At 40.9% G+C, this 25,314-nt stretch overlaps 1 protein-coding gene across 1 annotated transcript in view; it reads left to right on the top strand.

The window, feature by feature from the left end:
• The window catches only part of arb2a (ARB2 cotranscriptional regulator A), a 162,440-nt gene that overhangs the window by 59,366 nt on the left and 77,760 nt on the right, over positions 1–25,314 (top strand). Inside the window, exons 7-8 of the mRNA XM_026188413.1 lie at positions 778–993; positions 10,821–10,940. Coding sequence (XP_026044198.1) covers positions 778–993; positions 10,821–10,940 — 336 coding nt within the window. The remainder of the gene's footprint in view (positions 1–777; positions 994–10,820; positions 10,941–25,314) is intronic.

The raw sequence follows: 25,314 nt of genomic DNA, 5'->3' as shown, positions 1-25,314 counted from the left end.
TAGTTACTCCTCAGGCTTGTCCCTGCAGTGACATTCTCTCCTCTATCTCTTTCGCTGCCATTTCTTTCAGTCTGGATTTGCATCTTTTCACCGAGTCATGTCACAATCTGTGTCTTTTAAGTGTCGTGTTGGTATTATTTGCTCATAAAGATCTACTGCTGGGCTCTTTGTTAAAGACTACGAACCACTACCAGACCAAGATTACACAGGAATGTTTGTGAGCTTCTTTTTCTTGTGGTTTACTCTGCATTGTTACATTTATATTGCTGTTTACTTACCTAGTCGGCCTGACAAAGGGACTATCAGATTTTTCTCAAGAAAAAAACGAAAAGAAAAGAAACATGTTCTAAAAAGCATTAAATTCTCATCACTTTTTAATTCAGTTCATAATTGTATCATGGAGACAAAACAAAACAAAATAACCGAAACACCTCAACATATTGGAAACTAAAAATCTGGAAAAAGAGGAAACAAAAATCTGCACCCCTATCACACATATGTTTCTGTATATACATGTCTACAAAGATGCATCTATTTATTGATATATTATAGAAATAAATGCAGATTAAAGGTTATCGCCTCTATTTGTATTTCTATTTTTTCTTTTACAAATATTTTATTTTAAAAAGGTTTACGTAAATCGGAAATAGTCAAATACCATATAGTTATAGTGTTAATGGATAAAATATCCAACACTTTTAACACTTTAAGGTAACTATCTCACGATGCTCGTGCCTTGGATTTAACACACAAATGTATGTTTCCTATTTGTTTTAGGAGGGCTATGGCGTGATGGTGCTCAACCCCAATGAGAACTATTTGGAAGTGGAAAAACCGACAAAGTCTCCCCTGCCCTCTCCGACGGAGACCTCCGACGAACCTGCTGAAAAGAGGGAGCGCAAAGACGATAAAGAGGGGAAAAAGAAGAAGGAATTTTATGAGAAATACCGTAACCCACAAAGAGAGACTGAGACAGAACGGATTCTTATACGAGTAAGTCCAAAAAAGGGAACGATGAAGATATGGAGAGAGGAAAGAGAAGGAAGGCAGGAAGGAAGTGTTTGCAGAGCCAGGGCTAGAGGAAAAGATGATAGATGCTGATGAAATGTAGACATGATGGTGGAGGTGGACAGAGTGACAGTTCTAGGGTCGTAGGAGGAGGTAGGAGGCAAGACATAGGTGAGAAAATGGATAGCAGGAATTTGGCTAAGTTTCGAAAGACAAATGTGGCAAGGGGGAGCGGGGAGGAGGAAGCTAGCTAAGGAAGTGAGGGAAGGATATGTTAGGTAACAAGGGATGAAGGGAGGATGGAAGGCAGAGGGAGAAAGAGAGGCTCTTGTGTGGTCAGCCTGTGTGTGAAGAGGTTGGCTGTTCTCCAGTCGCCTCTCAGTGAGCAAGTGTTAACCACATGGCTACCTCCCTTTCTCCTTCTTCCTCCCCCTCTTCCCCTCACTTTTTTTCCCCTCTCAGATGGTGGGCTGGTCAGTGCAGCTCTGGCCCTTCACTCTTGTTGACCGCTGGGATTATTATCTCCCTAACACACACTGTGCAAACACACTGCAACATTCTTATCGTGCAACACTGACTGTGCACCCCTTAATCATACATATACGCATATGCATACACATACAAATACACATAAACACACACATGCTCATATGCAGCACTCGAGGCGCCTAGCTTGGCCAGTTTACCTTGTGGTCAAACAAAGGAAGTGACCCATTGCATAAAGCTTCTGATGTCTTCTGTTTGACCCCTGCTGACAAATTTAATATTCATTGGCCACTTGAACAGGGTCCAGCCCAATTATCTTTTTCTTTTTTTTGTCATTCGTCCCTCACTTCCTTTTGTCATTGCGTAAAATCTTAAAAATTAAGATCATGCTCCATGGCTGGGTCTCATATAGGCAAAGCACCCTCACTGATTATATGAGTCTTCATTTGGTTGATGGCAGTAGCATCGCAGCAATGGATGTACATTTGTGTATGTGGGTGGTGTTTGTACATGTGTGTAAGTGTATGTGCATGTGTCTGCGTGTGAAAGACGTCACTCTCTGGTGTCTGACAAGAGTTAGGGCTGCTGTGGGACTAGCGGGCGGTGTGTGAGCTGTCATCACGGGCTTCTTTTTCTCACCCCCCACCCTTCCAGCAGTACCTTTATACACGCTGTAATAAGGTATAATTAGCTGCTGTCCTCTCTTACTCTATCAGATTTTGCATGTGTGCTGCTTTCCTCATCATACAAGCGGTGAACTCACTCACTGACATGAAGATCTTTGTAAATGATCCATCGTGTCATTTCTAATAATGGTGCCAAACAAACTCGCATCTGCTGTCAGCTCTATATTGATTTATTTTATAGCTGTACACCACGTGTATCTGCTGAGGCTTGAATGATTTTCATATCATGAACTGATCTCTTGCTTTTGCCATTTCAATTTTTTTGTATCTACTTGTATGTATCTTCTTTTTCTGTTGTCATCCTCTTGCCTGGGATCTTTACCGCTAAGTAATGTTAGCAGAGTTAGATCAAAACTACACTCCCAACTTAGTTTTCCTTTTACTACAAGTAAGCTGCAGTATTATTTCTGTGTCTTTATATTCAGCTTTGCTTGCTTACCCAGTGATGCATGCTGGCCACAGTCAGATATATTGAGGGGAGGCAGTATGAAGCAGTGGACAGTCTTCACATTCCCCATCCCAACAAGATGAAAGCAAGGACAGACGACATAATTAATGACCGAAAAAAAGGAAAAGAAAACCTTCCATTTAAACCAAGCACAATGTTGACTTCCTTTGTTATTCAACTATTAAACTTTCGGCAACTGAAGTATATTGCTAATTGATTTAGCACTTCACAAAGCAATATCATACTCACTCACTCACCTTGAGCAGGACTTAGATTTTGCTGCTAAATATACTTGTCTTTGCACGATTAACGAGTGAGCAGTTAGGATCTGTGTTGGTGCCTCTTGAATTTTGACCTTTGACCCAGAAGTGAGCAGGATGTTAGCATGTATGACCTCGCCTTTATTGTCCACCCCCTCCCTTCGCCGCATCACTACTCCACTGCTCATCCTCTATCCGTCCAAGAGCAAGCTGTCACATGCACACATGGAGATATGTAAAGGCTCACACATACCAGCAGACAAAAGAGTAAAGAAGGTGAAAAGAGAGCTGATAGTGTGTTTGTGTGTGCTTGTGTGCGCTTTTTTCCTTCAACTCTGTTGGTCAAGGTGGGTGGTGGATCAAATCAAACCTCTTTAGCAGGGCTGTTTTCATCTTTTTTTTTATACAGCACCCACCCAAGACACACTCACTCACCAACCTTTGTATTCGCTACACCTCACAGTCTTACTCCCGCTGGGCTGGCAGACCACCTGCACACAGCCATTCAGAAAGACACATATTCAAACTATAAACCTCTAGTCCTGGCAATATCATGACACCCAACAAGACAGAAGAAGCACCTTAAGCTTGAAATAACACCTGTCTTGCTCTGAGTTTATATTTGTGACGCTCCTGAAATTACAGTTTATCATCTCTTTTTTTCCTTCCAGTTGACTCGCAAAGATTGACAGATACACACAAATACACAGCAGCCCACTGATAGAGTTGAGTTGATTAATACGCTTCCTTACACACATTGGTAAGCTCTTAACTGCTTTTAGGATTCTTACTTTTTAGCCTTGGGTTCATAGTGTGCAACCTCTCAACCTTATCTAATCCTTCTCTTCTCTGCTCCTCTAGATCACACACCAATGGGCCATGTTTAGGGGGATATTGGTAGAGGAGAAAGAAAAAGAGAGAGGGCACAGGGAGGCATGGAGGGATAGAAAGTCTGATCGGAGGGATGCTGATGAGGATACTGGAGGGGAAGCGGGTGGGGGGTACTTTTTTAGCACTTAACCATATAGAAGTTTGGGAGTTCACTTTACTCTGAATTTTAGCAGTAATCCAGTTAGCTATTTTCTGTCAGCCAAGCGGAGGAATGGCAGGAACAAAAGGCACATTCATGGGCTTAAGAAGCTTCCAAAGAGTTCACCCAAGGCTGGCTGGCTGGGATTAGGCCAGCAGGCCCTGGAAAGAAGAAGGGGAAAAAAGAGCAAAGAGGACAAAAAACAGAGCTTCGCCTTTCTTTAAGCACCACTTATTTTTATAAATGACTTGAATGCTTTTCCTTCTTTCTGTTTTCGTGTTTTTATGTTTCTCCTTTCAACGCTGTACATTTCTTAAATATTGAGAAAGAGAGGGAAAAAGAGAGGCCCTCACTCCTAGAGGAATTTAGGGTTTCAGATTGAGGCTATCCCTTCTTTTCCTTTACTTTTGCTATATAAGATTCACTGCAACTTCAGTTGTCACCATGATATCTTTGTGCTCTTCTCTAATATTTTTCACTCGTTATAGACTTGCCATAGTGGCAACTGGAGGTTTGTTTGTTTTTTTAAGAAAAGTTTTATCTTTAATTTTTTGGTGATATCTTTTACATAACCTAGGGGTCTTCTACTACTGATCTTTTTGGATGCACGTAGTGTGTTGTGTATGTCGGTACATTTACTTTTTCTAGGTTTTGCTTCTGAAGGCCCATTATTTCTAGTTGTAGCTGTCCACACCAATCAGCTGGGGTCATTGTTTGTATCTAGGAGCTTAATTAATGAATTGCAATATATGCTACTGTAATAGTTGGCATAGCTCAAAACATTTAAAAACAAAGAAATATTCTATTTTGAGTGATGCACTGTGATAATATCATATGGTGGGATGTCTGGTGATTCCCACCTCTAATTTTATGCCTTAATACAATTTAGTTAGGTTCTATAAAAATGACACTTTACAGAGTTGTCACGTGTTTATTTCAGTTGTAAAGTTGGATGATTTGCGCATTGAAGTCTATGGGGTTAGACTTGTTTTAGGAGCCAGTGGTTTTGAACTGAAGTTTTGGCATTTTGGTTGGCTCCCTTCTTTAGCTCAGGAAGTTGCTGTTTGTGCTGTACTACAAATTCTCTAAGGTACATGCACGCAGATCTACACACAAACACACCAAAACTCGATCATAAACTTAAGACGTGAACACGTAAGTGCACAGTCTGACATTTGTATTGCGACACGGTACTACCGTGTTTCTCTGTGGATTTTTGCTCTTTGTCACCTTCACCTATTTGCCCCATTTTGTGGTCCACAAGCAGTCATACAGACATAGTTTACCTGACCTTTGATCTGTAGCCTTGCCAAGAAGTGAGGCTCAGCATTTCTAAGGACAGGTAGGGACTTGATTAACCTCTGAACCTAGTCAGAGGAGAGGTCAATGACCCGGGCAAGAGGGCAGCTCACAAGCTTGCTGCAGAGAGCAAATTGGCTGGATGCCACTTTTGCATTTGGGTGTGTATGTCCGTGTAAATGTGGCAGTGAAGGAGCTTTGATGTGTGTGCTTGTGTATCTGTTTTTATGAGCCAAGTCTTTTAGGTATGCTGCCTGTGGCATTTTTAACTTTAACTTTATTTTATATTAGAGTTGTTTACGGCAGTTTAGCTTTAACTTCTCAAAGTTTTAAAAGGGAAGGTCTGTTGGATTCAGCGCTGTTGGTTTGTGTGTGTGTGTGCAATTCTGAGCACACTTATTTAGTACACAGCATATGTGCATGCATGCATACCTGTGTGTTTGTGAGTTCGCTTGGGGCAGAACAAGTGTAGCTGGTCTCAGATCCCTGCTCCCAATCTTCTACTCAGGTCAACCATCAAACACATCCATCCTGCCCTCGCTCACACCTCCCCACCCACTGAGCTCCCTGTCTCTGTTTCTTTCCCTCTTTGCACACAACCCTGTTGTGGATACTGGCTGACCCGAATGAAGATATAGTCAGACACACACACACAGCACCTCAGGGTCATCCTGGAACAAACACAGCCTTGTCTGCCTGCCCGCTTTCCTTTGCCTTATGTCAATTAATGACTCGCAGTAATTTCACCTGACAATCCTGGCGGCAGCACGAGGCTAGCCAAGATGTCACAGTGATGACCTTTCTGGCCCGCAGACGCTCTTTTCTAATAAAGAATCTCACAAACCCACAGCAACTTCCTTTGTACTTTGTTAATGAGTTATTGATTTGAAACAATGCCCTGGCAAATATTGTCAGAGCAGACTGACCCTACCAAGGTCATGCTATTTTATTGTATACAGTCTCTGCACGCTAATCTGAACGTCGGATGACATGTACGCCGTAGTTTTGCTCCTTTCTCTGGCATCCCCCTCTCTCTTTCTCTCTCTCTCTGACTCTTTCTCTTCCCCCTTACACTGTATATCCCCTCATTGCAAAGTCAAGTAACACACCTACACATATATTTCTCTCTCTGTCTTTCTCTCTCTTCCCCCCCTTGTTAGTCTTGCACATGTTTTTCACCTCATTCTCCCTTTTCTCCGTCTCTTTCTCGCATCATTATATTCCCAACTCTCCATAGGTAGTATACCTGCTAATTACCTACAATGCCACAGTCATTATTTTCCCATCTCTGCCGCTAATTTGCTCCATACCTTCTTTTCCCCCCACTCTAGCAGACCCATCAGCTCCCAGACAGCTTCCAGCTCGCCTGAGCTCTCTGTCTGCCTTTAAAGAGAGAAAAGAATGAAACAAATACAGGAGGGGAAGAAAAAACAGGAAAACGATGGCAAAGGACTGCACGTCCCAGACATTGATTAGAATGCAATTGCAAACAGGTGTCGTAGAGGTCCGCTATTTAATTGTGTGCGCAGAGACATGTACAGAATCATGCACGCAGTCATTCACAAACAAACACAAACTAACTGATTCTAATAACCTCTTTGCTAATACCAAACATGTAATTACCTACATTGCTTATTTAATATTTAGTCATTAGCCCAAATGAAAACAATCCTGTTCTGCACTGAGCTGGACATATTAAAGACTGTAATGACTAGGGCTGCAGGTTGGTTTACTCAGTGTGTGGCCTGCGAGCATGAGGGGACTGAGAGATTGGTCAGCCAGTCTTTACTGTGTTTCTGCTTGTCAGTGAGAGAGCAAAAGTGAGTACGAGAGTCCTGTGTAATTTCACTAATTTCTTTTTTCTTCTTCCTTTGCAGAAAGACATTGTTGTGTGACCTGTGCGTTCTGTTGCATTTAAAAAATTCAGCTTTCTCTGTGCTCTGTCTTTCCCTATACTTTTTTTTGGGACTGGAACCGTATCTGCCCAAGCAAAAGAGTCTAAACCCAATGAAGTTGTTTAGAGATCCCCGTGACACTGTCCTGACACTTCTGGCTTCCGCTGAAAGGTTTCTCAGTGTAAAAAGTAGAATGGCTCTTATCCACTAGATTCCTTCCAGCCCACACTGCTCACCGTCTCCCACCTTGAAATTTCAGCTTCCTCAGACATCCGCTATCTTTTTGGATGACTGGAGAGGAGGAGCAGAAGGGAGGAGCAGGGAGGTCTGCAGTGGTTGTTTGTCAGAGTGTGTTGATGTTGTTAGATTCATTGTTTCCTGTGTTGGTCAGACACTGGGTTTGTGTTGGCGTTGAGGCTGTTATTCTGGCTGCAGTGCACTCCTCTCTTCTGCTCTCCTCTCCCTGCTTCTCATTACATTGAATAAACACAGGGCAAGTACTGGACCGGACAAACTTTTGAAGAACGCGAGTTTCAATCTGTGTGAATGTACTGGAGCATGCCTGTTTGTGTGTGTTTGTGGTACATGTGTGTGTTGTGTGCACACTCTTGGGTGCCTGCAATTAAGTATGGCTTTTGACTGGAGAGTAAGTCTTTATTGTGTAAGTAATGGAAAGAGCTAAATTGAACAATTTCTTGAAACTAGACAATTGGAAGGCACACTTTCAACAGAGGGCTAACAGTTGGAACCACTTATGGACTGAAAGTGGGATAGATCTTCATGCATAATGTTACTCTAATTTATTACTTGAAATCAGTGTTCTGCTGATTGCATAGCAGGATCTTGGCTAAAACCACATTTTGTTTCGCTGACTCATTGAAGTCATTTGTATTTTTTTTTAACGTGTGTGAATAGTTTGCACACAGTATGTTTTAAGCATGGAGTTCCCTAAATGTTTCTCAAAGTCTTTGTTGTGTCACTACCTACATTGCACTTTATTCACATGATTGATGTAGGTGCATTTGGATGAATGTTGGCGTGGTAAAGGTTTGTAATTTCCAAGTTTGAAGCTGGAAGTACACGTCAAACTCTTCTCACTGAGTAATTCTGCTAGACACACAATTGTACTCCTGTTATGTATCTCTCACTCACTCCCTTTCTCACTCTCTATAACTTTCTGATAAAAAGCTGTCTTTCAGCATCTGGAGACTGTTTTGTCCTGGGTGTCTAGAGTTCGGATTTGTACTTTATATTCACTGAGGGGACAGTATGGATTCCTATATATGTGGTAAACACATTGTACACACTCTCAAATGTCCCTTGACAGCTATGGTTGAAGTGTGCTGGCAACAGGTGTGCAGTGGGGAGGCTGTTCTGACAGTACTGGCAGATGCACACAGATCTACGAATGCGCACACATACACACACTCAAAGGCAGAGGAAAAAAATCTCTGGAAAATAAATAAACTAAGATACCGTGTGAGAGCTGGTGACGGGAAGCTAGTCTCACAGGGCAGCAGACTCCACTGCAGCAAATTAACTCTAGGAGATAATTGCAACAATATGCAAATGTTGTTTAGATAATTCAATACAATGTCATGTCAGGTAGTCAGTCACAGTTGCCTGATACTAAGGCAAAGACTGTATGTGCAAATTTGTGTGTGCGTGAGGTTAGGGGAAGGAGTCAGGAACACACCACCGCATGTTAAATCCTGCAGTGTTTTCCAAAATTATGAGTCATAGTATAGGAACAAATAAAGACATTTATCTTGTCCTCACATGGGCAAAAAACTAATATCGTGTCAGTTTTACTCATAGCCAGGTTTTGCCCTATTGATAACAGCACTTTTGGACTTGTTTAGGCGTTGGTATGTGTGCTACATAGAACAGCAAGCCATGTCTAATGTCTCTATGTCAGTGAACCTTGGGTGGAGAAGTGATAAAATAGGAGACAAATGAGTGTGAAGAAGAACAGGTGGCATCAGTGAAGGAGAAAAGAAGGTAGAAGAGAAGGGAAGAGTGAAAAAAGGAGGCAGGCTAATAAAATGGGCTTCATAGATGAAGGGCGACATGGTGGAGAAGAGAAGAGGGAGACTTCAAAGGGCTTTGATGTCACAGCCTTTCAGACAGACAACTCTTCTTCAGCCAGCCGCCGCGTACATGCCGGAGACCACATACACATGAATGCGTGAAAAGTAAAGGCATAGCCCTGATGGCAGAAGGGCAGGGCAGAGCGGAGTTGCCTGCTCTTGCATCACGCTCTGTGAATGGAGGTTGGTGCTGACACTACAACCCCCCTCATGCTAATCTAGCGCAAACACAAACACTCTGACAGGTTAATTTACCTCTAGACAAACATGGCAACAAAAACACACATCAGCACATCATCAAATACTACAACCGCACACAGACTTGCACACACTGATGCACGTGAGTGAAACCATTGAATCAAATCACAAGCTCGATTACTTTGTACTAAAACTAAACTTTAAACCACATCTTTGTCTGCAGTGTGTGTGTACGAGTTGTGTGTTGAGCACCTTCTTCTCAGTTACCACCTTGAATATTGAAGTAATTATCTGTCTGACATAATACAGTGTCCTCACACAATGAAAGCAGAATTGCATTAAGTAAAAGGATGGTCTCTTAAGATATCTCCTCTGTCCTTTACCATAAAATTGCTAATTGCTTTTTTGAGTTTGATTGAACAGTTTGACTCTCGATTAACAGATGCGGATTTCTTCTCCAACAAGCCGTGTGTTTGTTTACTTTAGGATATTATTTCTGTATGCATAAGCGTGCCAATTAAGAGAAGTATGCGTGTAAATAATCAGGTTTGCGTTTCGTATGGCTACAGTTTCTCGTGTTGTTGAATCGCAGGATACAGGTGTCTTCAGTTAACAGTTTCTTGTGCAGTGTAACCTCTTGTGCGAATGCGCTGTTGATTTCTGTTGTGAACCAGACAGCCTGATAGAAAATCAAAGTCTGGAATCAATGTCACAAGTTCATTAATGGTTGCCCTTTTCGCAGCTGTACACTTGCTATTGTTCTTTCCAGTCCCAGATAAGCACTTACGTCTCAGGTTAATTAAACATGTCTTCTGGTTGCGTGTTACTGCACGTGTGTGTGTGTGTGCTCGCACAACTGTATACATGCAGATGAGATTGAGAAAAGATGTAGGGGAATTTATTTGTGGTACAGCATTGTGCTTGAGTGTGTGTTTTGTGTGTACGTGCATATGTCTCCTCTCTGTCGTCTTTTTTTTTTTTTTTGACCTTGCCCTGGTGTCTTCCCATTATGCCTCTACTGGTGTTTAGATGGACCATTGATTCAGCAACGGGGTACAAATTAAGATTTAAATGTTACGTCATCCTGCCTATTGAGTTTTACATTTAGGGCATTTGCAATATGCAAGACTTATTGATCTGTTGAAGTGTGGCTCTTTGTAGAAATCACCTCAGGCTACATCCACTTTTCTTTTGAATTTCTCTCTTTTTGGCTGGGCCTAGAGGGGCAGGTTTTGATGCTGTAGCATTAAAGCATCAATAGAGTTTAATAACTCTATTGATGCTTCATTGTCATTGGCTAGACCCTTCTTAAATGTTTTGTAGTTGCACAACTGGAGTTTGTCGGTAGCCTTCAAGCGTCAAGGATTTCTTTGAATTGTCTTTGTTGTGGATATGACAAAGCATATTTTTTGTCTTGCAGGAAAACGGCTCCTCAGAGGAACATGTGCTGTACGTGTGGGATCACTTTGTGTCCAAAGCCGCAGCCAAGAATGTCTTCATCATGGCCCATAGCTATGGAGGACTGTCTTTCGTTGAGCTGGTGAGTGTTTTAGTTTTCCGCTTGTCTTTTCTACCTCCTACCAACAAAAGCATGCACTGAAATGGACAATACACTTCTGTTAACACAAACACTATTGTACGTGTTTGACCCTTACACTACTTATTCTCGAACACACACACAATAATACAGTGCTGTGAAAATGTATTTCCTGCTCTTCCTGATTTCTTTTTTGAAGATTTTTCACATGTAAATGATAAACAATAACTAGAGTAAAATTGAGGGACCAAAAATTATCCAAACATATCTAACTCTATGTAAAAAAGTACCTTTATTTTTTATTTCACTAGCCATACCCAGGTCTGATTACTTACTGCCCTTTTGAATAAAAAAAATCACTTAAATAGAACCTGTCTGACAAAATAAAATTGGCTAGAAGATCTGAAAAAGCAACACATCCCGAGAAACAAAGTCAAACAGAATCCTTGACATCTGTTAGTCTGAGAGGGTTACAAGGCCATTTCTGAGGCTTTGGGACTCCACTGAACCATGATGAGCGCCATTGTTCACAAATAGAGACAACGGTGGCGAACCCAAGAGCGTAATGATGACTTATCCAGGAGTTCCCAAAAGAACCCAGAACATCTAAATAACTGCAGGCCTCACTTGCCTCAGTTAATTTCAGAGTTCATGATTCGACAATAAGGAAGAGACTGGGCAAAAAATGGCATCCATGAGAGAGTTCTAAAGTAAAAACCACCGCTGATCAAAAAGAACATAAAGGCTCATCTCACGTTTGCCAAAAAAAGCACCTTAATGATCCTCAAGACTTTTGGGAAAATATTCTCTGGACTCACGAGACAAATGCTGAACCTTCTGAAAGGTTTGAGTCACCATTACGTTCCGTTGTAACATTCAGACATGGTAGTCTGATGGTCGGGGGCTGCTTTGCTCCTTCAAGACCTGGACAACTTGCAGTAATATATTTAACCACGAATTCTGCTCTCTACCGGAAATTGCCGAAGGAGAATGTCAGTTTGTGCCCTGAAGAAAAGAAAAAAGAAGGTTTTGGAAGGTTATTTAAAGTCCACACAGAAATACAATTGAAATGCTTTGGCATGAACGGACAGGGGAAAACCTTCCAATGTGGCTGAATTAAACAACTTTGCAAAGAAGATGGGGGGAAATTTCAAATGCTGTATATTATTGCAGATGCTTGATTGCAGTTCGTGGCACAACCAGTTTAGGGGGCATTTGCTTTTTCATATAGGGCCAGTTAGGTTTGCATAACTTTTTTCGGTTAATAAATAAAATCATAATTTAAAAACTGCATTTTGTATTTGTCATCTTTGTCTACTATTAAAGTTTCTTTAATGATCTGATATGTTTTATTGTTACAACTATGCAAAAAGTAAGCTATAAAAAAGGAGGTAAATACTTGTTCACAGCACTGTAAAGACAAATACACAGTGATATTAGCATTGGCCTCCGCAGGAATACAGACACCAGGCTGGCGATGTGTGAAGCTTGGTCAAAAGATTAAGAATAAAAGTGTGTAGTCTCTTTGAGAAAGAAACTACTACAACTATTTAATTCGTTTTACCTTTTTAGACAATCTGCTTCATCACTATCTTTGGGTACTTCTCTGCACATCAAGAACAGGAGGGAAAGAAGGGAAAGTTGTCTTGATAAGGAAAGAATAGCAGTCCAACAAAAGTGTTGCTGAGATCTGCTGTGCAGCATGTAGATCTCTCCACCTTAAGAGTGACCTTAAGAGTGACAGTAGATAGATCAAAAGATGGTGGGAGGGAAGAGAATTTGACTTTGAATGATTCAAAGGAGAGGTTGAAAATAAACGTTTGGCTAGCTTCTTACCTTTATAACCCAGCCCTTCAGCTAAATGGGCCTACAATGTGTCTTTTGAGGTTTAGACTAAGGCCTCTGAGGTTAATGTTTTATTTTCTAGTCTTAAATTTACAATGGATTGTGCATCGCATAATAATGATCCAACTCTTTTGTAAGTGTTTTAGTGAGAGTTACCAACTGCAATAATGAAGGTTATGTGCAGATAATAAATGCAATATTAGTGGGTTATCCTTCCCAAGCCATAATAGCATTTAAGAGCCAAGCTTAGGTACTATTTGTTGTTTGGTTTTCATCCCAGAGAAATCAAAAAGTGCCTTTACTAATATTTGAGTAATACACTGTTTTCATCATAAGAGCATACTATTATTAGTACCTGTATCATTACTTGAGTACTTCTTAAGTACTAATCATTTAAGTTGTTGGAAAGTTGTCTACTAGGGTATAATCTTCCTGAGGTGGGCTACAGGATGACTATTTCTGACTATTCCTGTACTCAAAGCAGTCTTTCTAGCGTATAGAAAGACTCAGAGTTGCAGTACATGTGTAAATATGGCTTTATTCTTAGAAACAGTGATTAGTTGCATTAACTGTCAAAATATGATTATGGTTAGTTTGGACTGCAATTTAAGAAGCTTGCTAACTAACACATTGCGCTAATTGTGTTTGCAGGCCTTTCTATGATCTGAGAGCAGGGTTTATTTTGCTGCAGGTTTCTTGATCTGGGGAATCGCTGTTAGACTCAGTACAACCAATATTATTATATCTCTCCTTTTTACTCAGGAAGGAGAGGAGGAAAGAAGCTAAGAGGATAGGGCCTTTCATGGGGGGATGAAAGGTGGCCACTTCTCCCACTGGTGTTTTCAGGGATGTTTTATTTTCTTTGTTTTCCTTTCACCTACTCTTTTTTTGTTTTGTATTTTGTAATTTTAATTTGGCTGCTAAATATTCATGCACTGTTTTGTCTGTGACAGCTTCACAATCTCTTGGGCTTTTTCACTGTGTGACGAACACTAGCTTTTCTCTCGATTTGAATCTTTCTGTCTTTCTGTGTTTCTTTCACTCAGACTCTCTTTGCGAGGCTGTGTGCTTTTGTGATGTACAAAACATGCATATATATTATGTGCATATACAGTATGAATAATTAGCATATACCAGATGCAGTATGGGGGAAAACAACATTAAAACAGACACTTTAAAGATTCTTGTGTTCCCTTTTTGTGTCAGGGTATTCAGATATGTTCTTATCAAGTTTCTGCTGAGGCCATAGTAGTTTATGCCTTTAAATGTCAAATGCTCTTGACCTCATCTCGACACTAATACAAACACGTCAAATCAAGTCCAGATTTTATTTGGACCTCCACCATGTTTGACATTGGCCATTTTCACACATGCAGTGCAGACTTTAACTTTCTAGACATTACGTGATGGAGGTGCATGTGTGCATGTGACCACAAATGCCTGATCCAGCAGTTTCAGACATTTGTCTTTAACAGGCCAGCTACACAAAAACCCGTGTGATGTTCGATTGCAGCCATTTGTAGTGAAGTGAGAATCACGTAGGTAATGCTTTAGTAAGTTCACAGTAGGTAGGCATTGCGTGTCTTCTATAGTGTACTAAACCATATTACCAGTAATAAAAACATAACCGTTGTTTGCAGTGTTCCAGCATGGTTCATGACATTTTCCAGATTTCATGTTTGAAAACAGCTATGAAAACTCTTATCCTTACCTCAATCTGTTGTGCGATCACCTTGGTTTCACCTGTCCAAAAGGTTTTATTCCAATATTAGACAGTATTTTCTAGTGAGATTGGACTTTTCTTATATTGTCCATATTTACATTCACAGAGGCATCTTTTGATCAGAGATCAAAACAGAATTCTGCTGTCATCCAGTTGAGTTAAATCTTGTGGATTTCTGTTATGGGTGTGTTAGCTCAAAAACATGTTTATATTTTAGACTCTTTAAAATAGCCACGCTTTGCTCTGCTTTGCACACTCTTGGCCATCTCTTGATGAGCTTCATGGCGTAGTCCTTGAAGGAGTTCCCAGAGATGCCGAAGCACTTGTTGGAACTTTGCCTTTACTTTGTGGTCCATCTCATCCCAAACCATCTCGATAGGGTTTAAGTCAATTGACTGTGGGGGCTATGTTATCTGGCGCAGCACTCCATCACTCTTCTTCTTGGTTAGATAGCCGGGAGGTTTGTTTGGGGTCGTTGTCCTGTTGAAAAATAAATGATGTGGACTATCATTTATAAAGGCAAACCGGATGGGATGGCATGCTGTGGTAGCCATGCTGGTTCAGTGTGCCTTCAATTTTGAATAAATCCCCAACAGTGTCACCAGCAAAGCACCCCCACACCATCACACATCCTCCTTGCTTCACGGTGGGAACCATGCATGTAGAGACCATCCGTTCACTTTTTCTGCATTGCACAAAGACACAGTGAGTTGAAGATCTCAAATTTAGACTCATGAGCCCAAAGCACAGATTTCCACTGCTCTAATGTCCATTCCTTGTGCTTCTTGGCTAAAAAAAATCTCTTTTGCTTGTTGCTTTTCCTTAATAGTGGTTTCTTAGCAGCTATTTGACCATAAAGACCTGATTCACACAGTCTCCTCTGAACAGTTGATGTACAGACGTGTCTGCTACTTACACTCTGTGTGGCATTTAACTGGGCTCTAATCTGAGGTGCTGTTAACTTGCGATTTCTGAGGCTGGTGTCTTAGAGGAATTTATCCTCAGCAGCAGAGGTGATTCTTGGTCTTTCCTGGGGCGGCTTTCCAGACTGACTGACCTTCAGTTCTTAAAGTAATGATGGACTGTCATTTCTCTTTACTTAGCTGATTGGTTCTTGCCATAATATGAATTCTAACAGTTGTCAAATCGGGCTGTCAGCTGTGTACCATCCTGACTTCACAACACAACTGATTGCCGCAACCCCATTAAGAAGGCAAGAAACTCCACAAATGAACCCTGACAAGACACACCTGTGAAGTGAAAACCATTTCAGGAGACTGCATCATGAAGCTCACTGAGATATAATACATAATTCCATATATCTTGCTTCATATATTTGATGTCTTCAGTCTGTATCTACAATATAGATAGTAGTAAAAATAAAGACAAACCATTAAATGAGAAACTTTTGACTGGTAATGTATATATATATTCAATGCAGTGCCCCATTGGGCCTGGAGCCTATGCCAGCTGTCATGGGTGAAAGGCGGGGTACACTCTGGGCAGGTTACCAGTCTATCACAGGGCTAACACAGAGAAACAGACAACCGTTCACGCTTGCATTCACACCTTTGGCCAATTTAGAATTGCTAATTAATCTAATCCATGCATGTCTTTGGACTGTGGGAGGAAGAGAGAACCCACGCAAGTACAAGGAGAGCATGCAAACTCCACATAGAATGGGACCAGCTGGTCGGTGGATTCAAACCCAGGACTTTTCTGCTGTCAGGCAACATTTCTAACCACTATATACACACAAACACACACGCAGAGCCCATATACAGTACAGAGCACTGTTGTGATTTTTTTTCTAGACTTTTCTCTGCTTCAAGGAATGTACTACAGAAATAACATAAAAATATACACATGGGATTTAAATCAGCCACTATGTATTTCTTACTTGTTATTGCAATATCTTACCCACAAGCATGCACACACATACATATACATGCTTGCACACAGTCTGCTTAATTGAAGTGAAAGTAGTCCAGTGGGATGTGATGGGAGGTGTGCGTGTGTGTGTGTGTCTGTGTGTGTGTGTGTGAGCTGGCAAGTGGAGACTGGGGCCTTGTGGGAAGAACCATTTGACACATGAGAAGACCAAGAGAAAACAAGTTGTCTGTGGGTTAATTACTATTCCCCTTTGCAGTTAATAAATACATTTCTGATCAAGCACTTCAAAAAGGCCTGCCATTAATTTCTCCCGCTCGCTCCCTGTGTAGCCAAGAATGTTAGCCCCTGTTTAGAGCACGCAAGTGTTTCACTGCAATTCAATTCTTTTAAAACCTTTCACAGTGTGTGCTGACCAATTATAGATATATCAAACAGTAAGTAACTGCCTCTGATTGAGAGACAGAGAAGCTTGTGCTACAGGGAGGAACATAGTTGCTCTTTCTGCACTTTGCCCTACCGTTTTCACTCTGTGTCCTTAAGCGATCACAGAATCCATCCATCCATCTCTGTTCACTGCTCCTCAGTTTCTCTTTCAGAGTCCCTAGGCTCTGACACTTGCTGTGATGCTTGGCCAGCCTGTTCCACCCTGCTCCACCCTGCCCCTTCTTGTTGTCTGTCAGCTGTATAGTTTTAAAGAAATATGGATCGTGTTCCCTCAGCTGCTGTCCTAAATTCCTTGTCCTTAGTCCAGCTCTTCTACAGTAACTACATAATAGAAGTTTTTAGCCCAGCTGTGGAGTACTATTTCTTTCTCTCCGTCTCCATGTCATGCACACACATACAAACACACACGACCCTGCTTGTTTGGGTTCCACATTTCCATTATGATTAGGACATTATCTCACACCAAACCAGAAAAAAAGGAATGGACAGAGGAGATAGAGCCATACAGGATGTGAAGGACCTGCATCCATCTCTCCCTCCGCTCGGCTTGTTTTTTTCATTATTTTTCGTTGCCAGGAGTTAGGGGGGTGGATGTGTAAGTGTAAGTGGTGGTGGTTCTGTTGAGGAAGGGTTGTCTAACCCACACTAACCTTCCCGCTCACAGAGTGAAAAAGGAGCACTCTTATTGGATAGGACAGGGCATAATTATATAAGGTCTTATGTAAGAATGCATCTGTCTCCTAGTACACAAATGTGTGGGTGCCAACCAGACAACCAGCCAGCCACCACAACAGCCCCTCAAAAACATGGTTACAGATTTTAAGTGCCCTCTTTGAATACAGCACATACATACATTACATGCTTGCAGAATATCTTCGAGTACACTTTCTGTTTACGGCCACCTGTTTCCATCTGCAGTAAATATACATAATATACAAATATATTTAAGTTCTCTCTCTGGGTGGTAATTGTTTGTGCAGTTTTATATAAGTTGTGGCTGGGTGTCAGATGTGGGAAGGGTTGCTTGAGGGTTTTTTTATCCCCTCCTTATGGAGGGGAGTAAGCATTGTTTGCTGCACATCGTGGTATAGAGATTTGAATTTATAAGTTGGAAGTATGATTAAGAGCACTTGCATTCTCAGGCTTTAGGTTTCTTGCTTCTTTTTTGAAATCTTTGAACTTGTACGCAATCATCTTTACAATACTATATTTGACATGTCAGGTCCTGCCCTGCCTGTGGCGATCAGCAGGGCTGGACCCAGACAGGTGTCTGGAATGTGGTAACAGGTGTTTTGCAAACAATCCTGTTTCCTGTTGTTACCCATTTTAAAACTCTGGAATAGATAATAATGATACTTTTACATGAGTGTATTCTAATGATACATTATAATATCAGCATGCAGTTTGAATGAAAAATTGGCTCATGTACATTTAGAATGTCTTAATATTCAGTGCCCCTAAAGCATTTTTGTGAAAAAGATGATCCATGTTTTTTCAGCCAGATTTTTGTGTGTTCCTAAAAGCTTTTTGTGATGTCACAAATTCTTGGCGTTCTCAGTTTTTGTACTTTTAAAACTGTTCAGTGGGTTGAGGTGACCATGCTAGAAAATCCATCACAGTTGCCAAGTTTGGATTCTTTGTGGTCCTCGAACAGTTTTTGTAATGTTTGGAGGTATGCTTAGGTTCATTGTGTTGCTGCAGAATTAATCTTACTCAACTAAGATGCTAAAGAGAGGACATTTTTTTTGAGAATGAAGTGTTATTTTTCCTTGGCCAGGATGGAGTCATTTCAGTAAAAATATCCAGTGCCAACCTTCCTAGGCTTTAGTATTCCCCCATTGTGTTTTATTGCCAGTTCTGTTACTTCCATAAATCTAAAATTGTGTTCATCAGTAAATGTGATTTTTTTTTTCCAGTTAGCCACTTCAAAATTCTTATCTTAGCCCATCCAAAGTATTTGGTCTTGCTTTACTTTTCCAAGCAGCGGTTCGGAAACCACTTTTTGTCCTTCTGAAACACTACTAGATTCAATTTTGAAGAATACTTTTATGATTTGAAACTTGTGTGAAAATTCAATATTTTTTTCACCTGCTGCAAAACAAAACAATATATTGGTATGATTGATGGTATGGTCACTTTTGCTCTGCCTTGGAAACAACTGATGTAATTTCCACAAAGTGTTTAAGTGTCCTTCACTGCCTTTCTCATAAACAGTCACACGAGCCACTATCTGACGCTGAGGAAGCCCCTCTATTCTTTTTGTGATGCATTTAATTAGTTCTCATGCCATGTTTCTCACTACTCCAGTGCTACTTTGTTGGCATTGTTCTGCTGGAAACTTGAGACTCAGCCACATTTATAGTGTGTGAAAAATGACTGCATGAATTGGTCAAATCCACCTGACTGTTATCTGAATGTGTGATTAAATGGTACAACAACAAGAGGATTAAAGGGTTAGTTACTTAAAATGAATTTCTGATCTAAAGCTAGTTTTGAATCTTCATTTCTTATCAGTATAGTATCTTAATGTTTATTTTTTAGCCAAGAAGCAATAATCTGGGTATTCTCACTGCCACTTTAAAAAAAATTTATATACATATATATATATATTCTTTACATGACATCATAGTTTAAGGTGCTCAGGGTTATATATGTTAGCTCATGAACTGTAATTGTTTATTGTTCGGCTACTTAGCAAAATAACTGCATGGAGCTCAGTTTAAGTTTCTTGGCATTTCACGCTTTCTTAACTCTTGACAAAGCTCAGCTGATTCTCAGATGTATTGGTGATGGCCATGTTAGCTAACATAGCACAAATATGAAATTATTGGATGTCTTCTCTTTGGTCAGTACTTGGGTGTTTTTCTCGCTGCAGCCATGCATGCGTGCACAGAGGTAAAATTGATACCGATCTTATTGCATTATATAAATCCCAGTCAGCCAGCAAACAAGTCGATTTCTCCAAAACTGTTGGAGCCTTCCTTTAAACTGTGTCAAGCTACACTCCACATTTAGATTTATCTGAAAGACTCTTTAAGGCCGGCGCAACCTTCACCTGTGCTCATGAACACACAAGCAAAAATCACTTAAATTTGTTGACAAAATCTCTGCTCTGAAGTCGTCCATTCGAAAATCCCCTCATCTAATGCTGTATGCACGTCTCGCCTGCCTTCGAAACTCTAAGTGCTTGCCTGTCTCTTGCTTCTGGAGGGGATGAAGAGAAGGTTTGTTTTTATCTCAAGGTTCTCCATAGCTGGCGGGCTTGCAAGCGGTGCAGTTGTAGAGCAGTTTCCTGCATGTATGTCTGTCTGCTTGTGCTTATATGTGTGCGCGCGTGATTCTGTGTCTTCTGCACGGGCTCTGTGTTTGTCTGGTTGCATGTGTGTTTATGTGCTTGCACGTATGTATATGCACACTTCTGTGCGTCTCAGCCTTTGCCTGGAGAAGCCTGTATCGTCCTGAGCAGAACAGCTTGGTTAAGAGAGCAGCTATCAGCGCCACGTTAGGAGAGGAGAGGACAAGAGAGGAGGAGAGGGTGAGAGGCAATGATAAATGGCTGGGGCACACTAGCAGAAATTAGTGGAGCCGTATGCAAAGCTGTGGCGTTTTGTTTGATGTGAAACAAAAGGACCACCACGACAAAAGTGCCTGCCAGCCTGCACGGCAGGACAGCAGCCCTCAGGACATACACCATCTCCACTGACAAAGTGTGCATGTGTAATTGGATGTGTGTGTGTGTTTTGGTGCGCACTTGGGTGTGCACGTACGTGTTAATGCATGGCGCTGTTTTCTTGTCCTGTCTATATTATGTATATTATCTCTCTGTGTGTTTTTGTGGTCTGGTCGTAATGACAGACAATGCCTGGCCCTTTGTGTGCCATGAAAAGATATGGTTTCTTCCTCTGTACAACTACAGCATATTTGCTCTATTAAGCGGCTGAAATACAGCCGTCTAATTTCTTTGTGAATGAATAGGATCTTAGAGAGCGCCTCTCCTCTTAACATAAGGATGTAAATTGAACTGTTTAAATGTCACGGCTAGCAAGCTGATTTGATTTGAATTGATTTGCTTGTTTCTGGAAAAAAAAAGACCCCCCTTGCCAAAACCTTAGCTGTGCTGGTTGCCACAGATAGACCAAGGTCTTTCTTTCCACCTCAACAACACATTGTAGGGCCCCTGAATTCTTCTATCTGCTGTGATTATGTACAAATGGCCTTCATTTGCCATCCATTTCAAAGCTGTAGTGCTGCATTGTGACTAGAGGCAGATGACGCAGACCAAATTACAGCGGGTTTGCTGCCTGAAAAGGATACTCACACAATAGGCTTTGTGAAGTATTCCCTTCAATACGTCGCCATTATTCTCACCTTTGTTGGTATTTCTCTCTATGTTTCAGGAGCATCTTTGGGTTCTAGATTGCATTTGTGGTGTTAGTGAAGAGTGGGGGGTTGAAAATACTTACCTCTTATGTCTCTTGTGCTATTCCTTCAATAATATCAAGGGTAATTGATTTTGTGATAGATTCGTTTTTTGTTTGCTTCCTAGGTTTGCTTTTAATTTCCTTCATTATTAATTATGTTGTTTTATTGTTTTGAAGTTGCAGGTTAATCGAGATCTCAGGAGCATAAATGTAAAAATAGGGATATTTTTTGCCTCTAGATTAAACTGCCTTTCTCACTTTAGTCAGATTGTTTACACAGTAAGCAGACGAGAAGTAGTCTAAATGACTTCAGTTACCAAGAATCTTCCTAGAAAACAGTTGCTCCCAGTTGCCTATTGACTTTTTTACCTTCTTCTTTCCTGTTTTCTGCTAGCATCTGATATACTTTTTAGTTTGTCTTTCAAACTGTCGTATTGGTAGCTACCACTAACTGGCCAGCTAACTAGTTAGTAGTTGATATCTTATGAGCAGTGTTGGGTAAGTTACTTTAAATTAGTAACGTAGTTACATTACTAGTTACTTCTATCAAAAGTAACTCAGTTACTTCAAGTTACTCGTTACTTTCAGAGTAACTAGTTACTTTCAGAGTAACTAGTTACTAGGGAAAGTAACTTTGGTTTTACTCAGAATTCTCTTGTTAATGTGTTGCTTCCGTAACTGGATACCCAGCAAGATTGCCAGTCTTCTAGCTTGCTTACTTGCCACAAGTGCACTGTGCCACCTACCAATAGAAAGGAAAAAATAATGTGCACATTTCCACGAGAGAAATCCCACGCCTGATTCTATCCTAGCCTGCTTTTTACATCCAACACAAAAACTGCAGTCGTGGTGCTTTCGATTGTACTCAGAACTCGGAAATTCTGCCTTCTGAATAGGAAGATGTAGGTAACACCAGACTGCAGATGAGCTGCATACAGAGCTGGACTGGGACAAAAAAATCGTCCCGGGCATTTTGACTAGAGACCGGCCCACCATTATAGGAAAAATCATAAAGCCTTTGAATGAAAACAAACACTGTTGTGACAGTGATGTACACTGTTCTGATGGTATATATGTATCAATCTATCAATTGTTTGTTGCAAGACTCAGATAATTATTTTTTTAAAAGTGAGACATTTTAAATGAGAATAAGAAAGTATTCCCTTGTGCCCCCTTTCCTTTTTAATGCCCTACATGGACCCCTGGCAACACTTTGCTAGACCTGCCCCTGCACAGTTACCAGCTGTCAGCTACCTAAAAAAGGATCCTGGTGTTATTTGTCTCTCAGAAACAGTTCATAACTTCCCTTCAACTCATTCCTGTCACCTGAAAGGTAAACCTGTTTCTCCATCACAGCTCTGATGATTCAGTAAGGACATCTCCTGGTTTCATCTTCATGTTTCCCTCTCATCACATAACCAAACCGATATCATGACCAGCAGGTTTACAGCTGTGGCTCCAGCCAACATCAGCTGATACTAGAAATTAATATTAAATAAATTCTAACAACAGCTGATCAAACGTGCTGCTGTTGTTTACCGCGACATCCGCTGGTTTCCTCTTTCTGCCGCAAAGTGGGCGATAAATAAACAAGAGAGAAAAGCCGATCAGCTGATCATTGATCAGTTTCATGATTGAAGTAGAAACAGGAGAGGGAGGGTGAGAGGATGAGAGAAGAAGCTGTGCAGCGTAAACACAGAATAACTCCAGCTTTGTGTCTTTTTCATTGTAGCTGAAGTCCGGGACAAACTGTTCCTTTTCACCTCAATACGAAACACGTAATATTTTCTCTGAATACGAGACGATTCCGTTTTTTACGGCACGGTTGTCAACTCTAATAATTAACCTTATGAACAAAATAAAGTTCAACATCAGTAACATAGCACCCACCCAGCTGTATAGAAACTCCGTCATGCTAGCTAGCACGCAGTACGAAAAAGTCAGCATAACGAAAATAAACTCCACCTAACCCTGGTTCATATCTGACCCAGATGGACTGCAGGTTATAACTTCTTACCTGAAGTTCAGTTCACCTGACACTCTTGGACCAGCAGCCGCTTCGGGTCTCTCCTCTTGCCTCCTTTTTCCTTCATCCACCTGCTGGCTTCCACCACTTGCTAATGTTATTGAATCTGTGGAAGGTCCGCGATAGCCACCACACGAAGTAACGAATAACGAGCCTATCTAAATCCCAGTAACGAGTAACGCGTTCCCGGTTTTGGGATAATAACTAGTTACCGTGCTCGTTACCACAATAATAATGTAGTTACTGTAACGCGTTACTTAATAGTTAGTTACTTAGTCCCAACACTGCTTATGAGTAAAAAAAAGGCTTTTAAGTGCCATTGAATTTAACATTGATTAAAAAAGTATGTAAAACCTTTTTGAATCCCAAAGTTTCCTTCTGTTTTGCTACCGCCTTTCACATTTGCATTATTGCAGTCAGTTGTCTTTTTCCACATTTTTAGTAATTATCCGATGCCAGTCAGAGAGATTAATATAGAGTGTTTTTACAACACAGCAAAGGTAGACAGGCAAGAGAAGCTCTGAAAAAAGTGATGTGTTTAATGTTTTAACAGCTGTTTCCCTGAACTTTGTTTCAGCTGAAGGGCTACTGCAGGTGTGGCTAGGTAGATGCTTATCTGAGACGTAGCCAGCTACCAAGGCCAATTCAAGGTACCAGTTGTTATTCCAGACTTTTTACAATCTGGGGAATTTATATATCTTGTTTTGATCAAAATTTTCCTATAGTGCATTTAACAGCCCAGAGGCAGACAGAAGCTGTTGCTTTCACCTGAAGCTGTGATCCGGATCCGGATCAGTCAATACACTTTAGGACTTCATTTCCTCAGTTCCCTCTTTCTCTCTGTATGTATGAAGGCGTGTGCGCTTTTCTCAACAGTTCGGTAAGCTGCTGTCATTTTATTATAGACATCTGCTTATAAGCAACAAAGTTGTCAGTTTCCTGAGTGCAACAGTTATCTTGTACATAATAAAGATGCTCCTTCTAATTTGTCTATATTAGACTTTGATTGGCACCAATTTTAGACTCCAGCAGATGGAGGCATTACTAAATGTTGGTTATGAATCGTTTGTCTGGTCTAGTCCTTGGTCTGACCATCCATGGTTTTCAATGGTCGAGCAAGCTTTCACTAGCTCGTCCCGGTTACCCACTCCTCTCCTTTATTATTATTTTTTCAAAACACAAAGATGTTGCCATGGTGATGTAATTGAAAATCATTACATCTCAAACAAGTATTGTTGAGGTGACTATTCACAAGTCTCACCTTTTTGTCTTCCTGTTTTTTTTCCCCTTCCTAGTAAAAAGGAAGTGCAAAATCCATCTGTCCTTAGTGCATCATTGTGCAAAGGCTCTTTTTTAATCCCTCTTGCGCTGCCCATCCACCCCATAGCCAAACCTATTCAACACAGGGTCTTATTCACCACTTTATGATATAAAACACAGAGCTAGTTAAAGTTCATTTGAGTTCAGTTAAATCTTGAGGGATTCATCATTACATATTTACTGGCTGAGGCTGATCTTGCTGTAAGGTTCTACCCTCGTCCCATTGATCTAGTGCGCATGTTCACTCCCGAGGTTACAGGACGTGCTTCCATTTGCATAAGGCCCTGGGCAAGGTTCTTTCCACCATTGATTGGCCTGTCCATGAGCGCCCCGTGCCTTCTCACATTGATCACTTTGTTTTTTCCCGGAGACAGTGCTACTCAGAGTTCAGCTGCAGCTCTAGCATATCAGACCTGCCGGAGGAAGAGAGAGAGGGACCGACGGAGGGAGAAAGGAGAGAAAAAAGAAAGAGAGGGGCAAGATGGAGTCATAACTGATAGATGGAAAACCAATAATAATGCACCAATATCTTAATACTTTGCATACTTTTTTCTATGAGTTTTAGAACTATCAAAGTATGAAACACTTTCCATTGCCACCTACGTTATCCCTCTTTCAGCCCGTGTTTCCTCGAGTAAGCTGCTTAAGAAAGTAGGATTCAGTAAAATCGCACACAATAAAATATATAAAACATTCAGCACACTC

Source organism: Astatotilapia calliptera, chromosome 12 (genome assembly GCF_900246225.1).
Source record: "Astatotilapia calliptera chromosome 12, fAstCal1.2, whole genome shotgun sequence".
In the NCBI taxonomy this organism is placed as follows: Eukaryota; Metazoa; Chordata; class Actinopteri; order Cichliformes; family Cichlidae; genus Astatotilapia; species Astatotilapia calliptera.
Note: the sequence above shows the minus strand (reverse complement) of the source record. Positions and strands in the feature narration are given on the sequence as shown.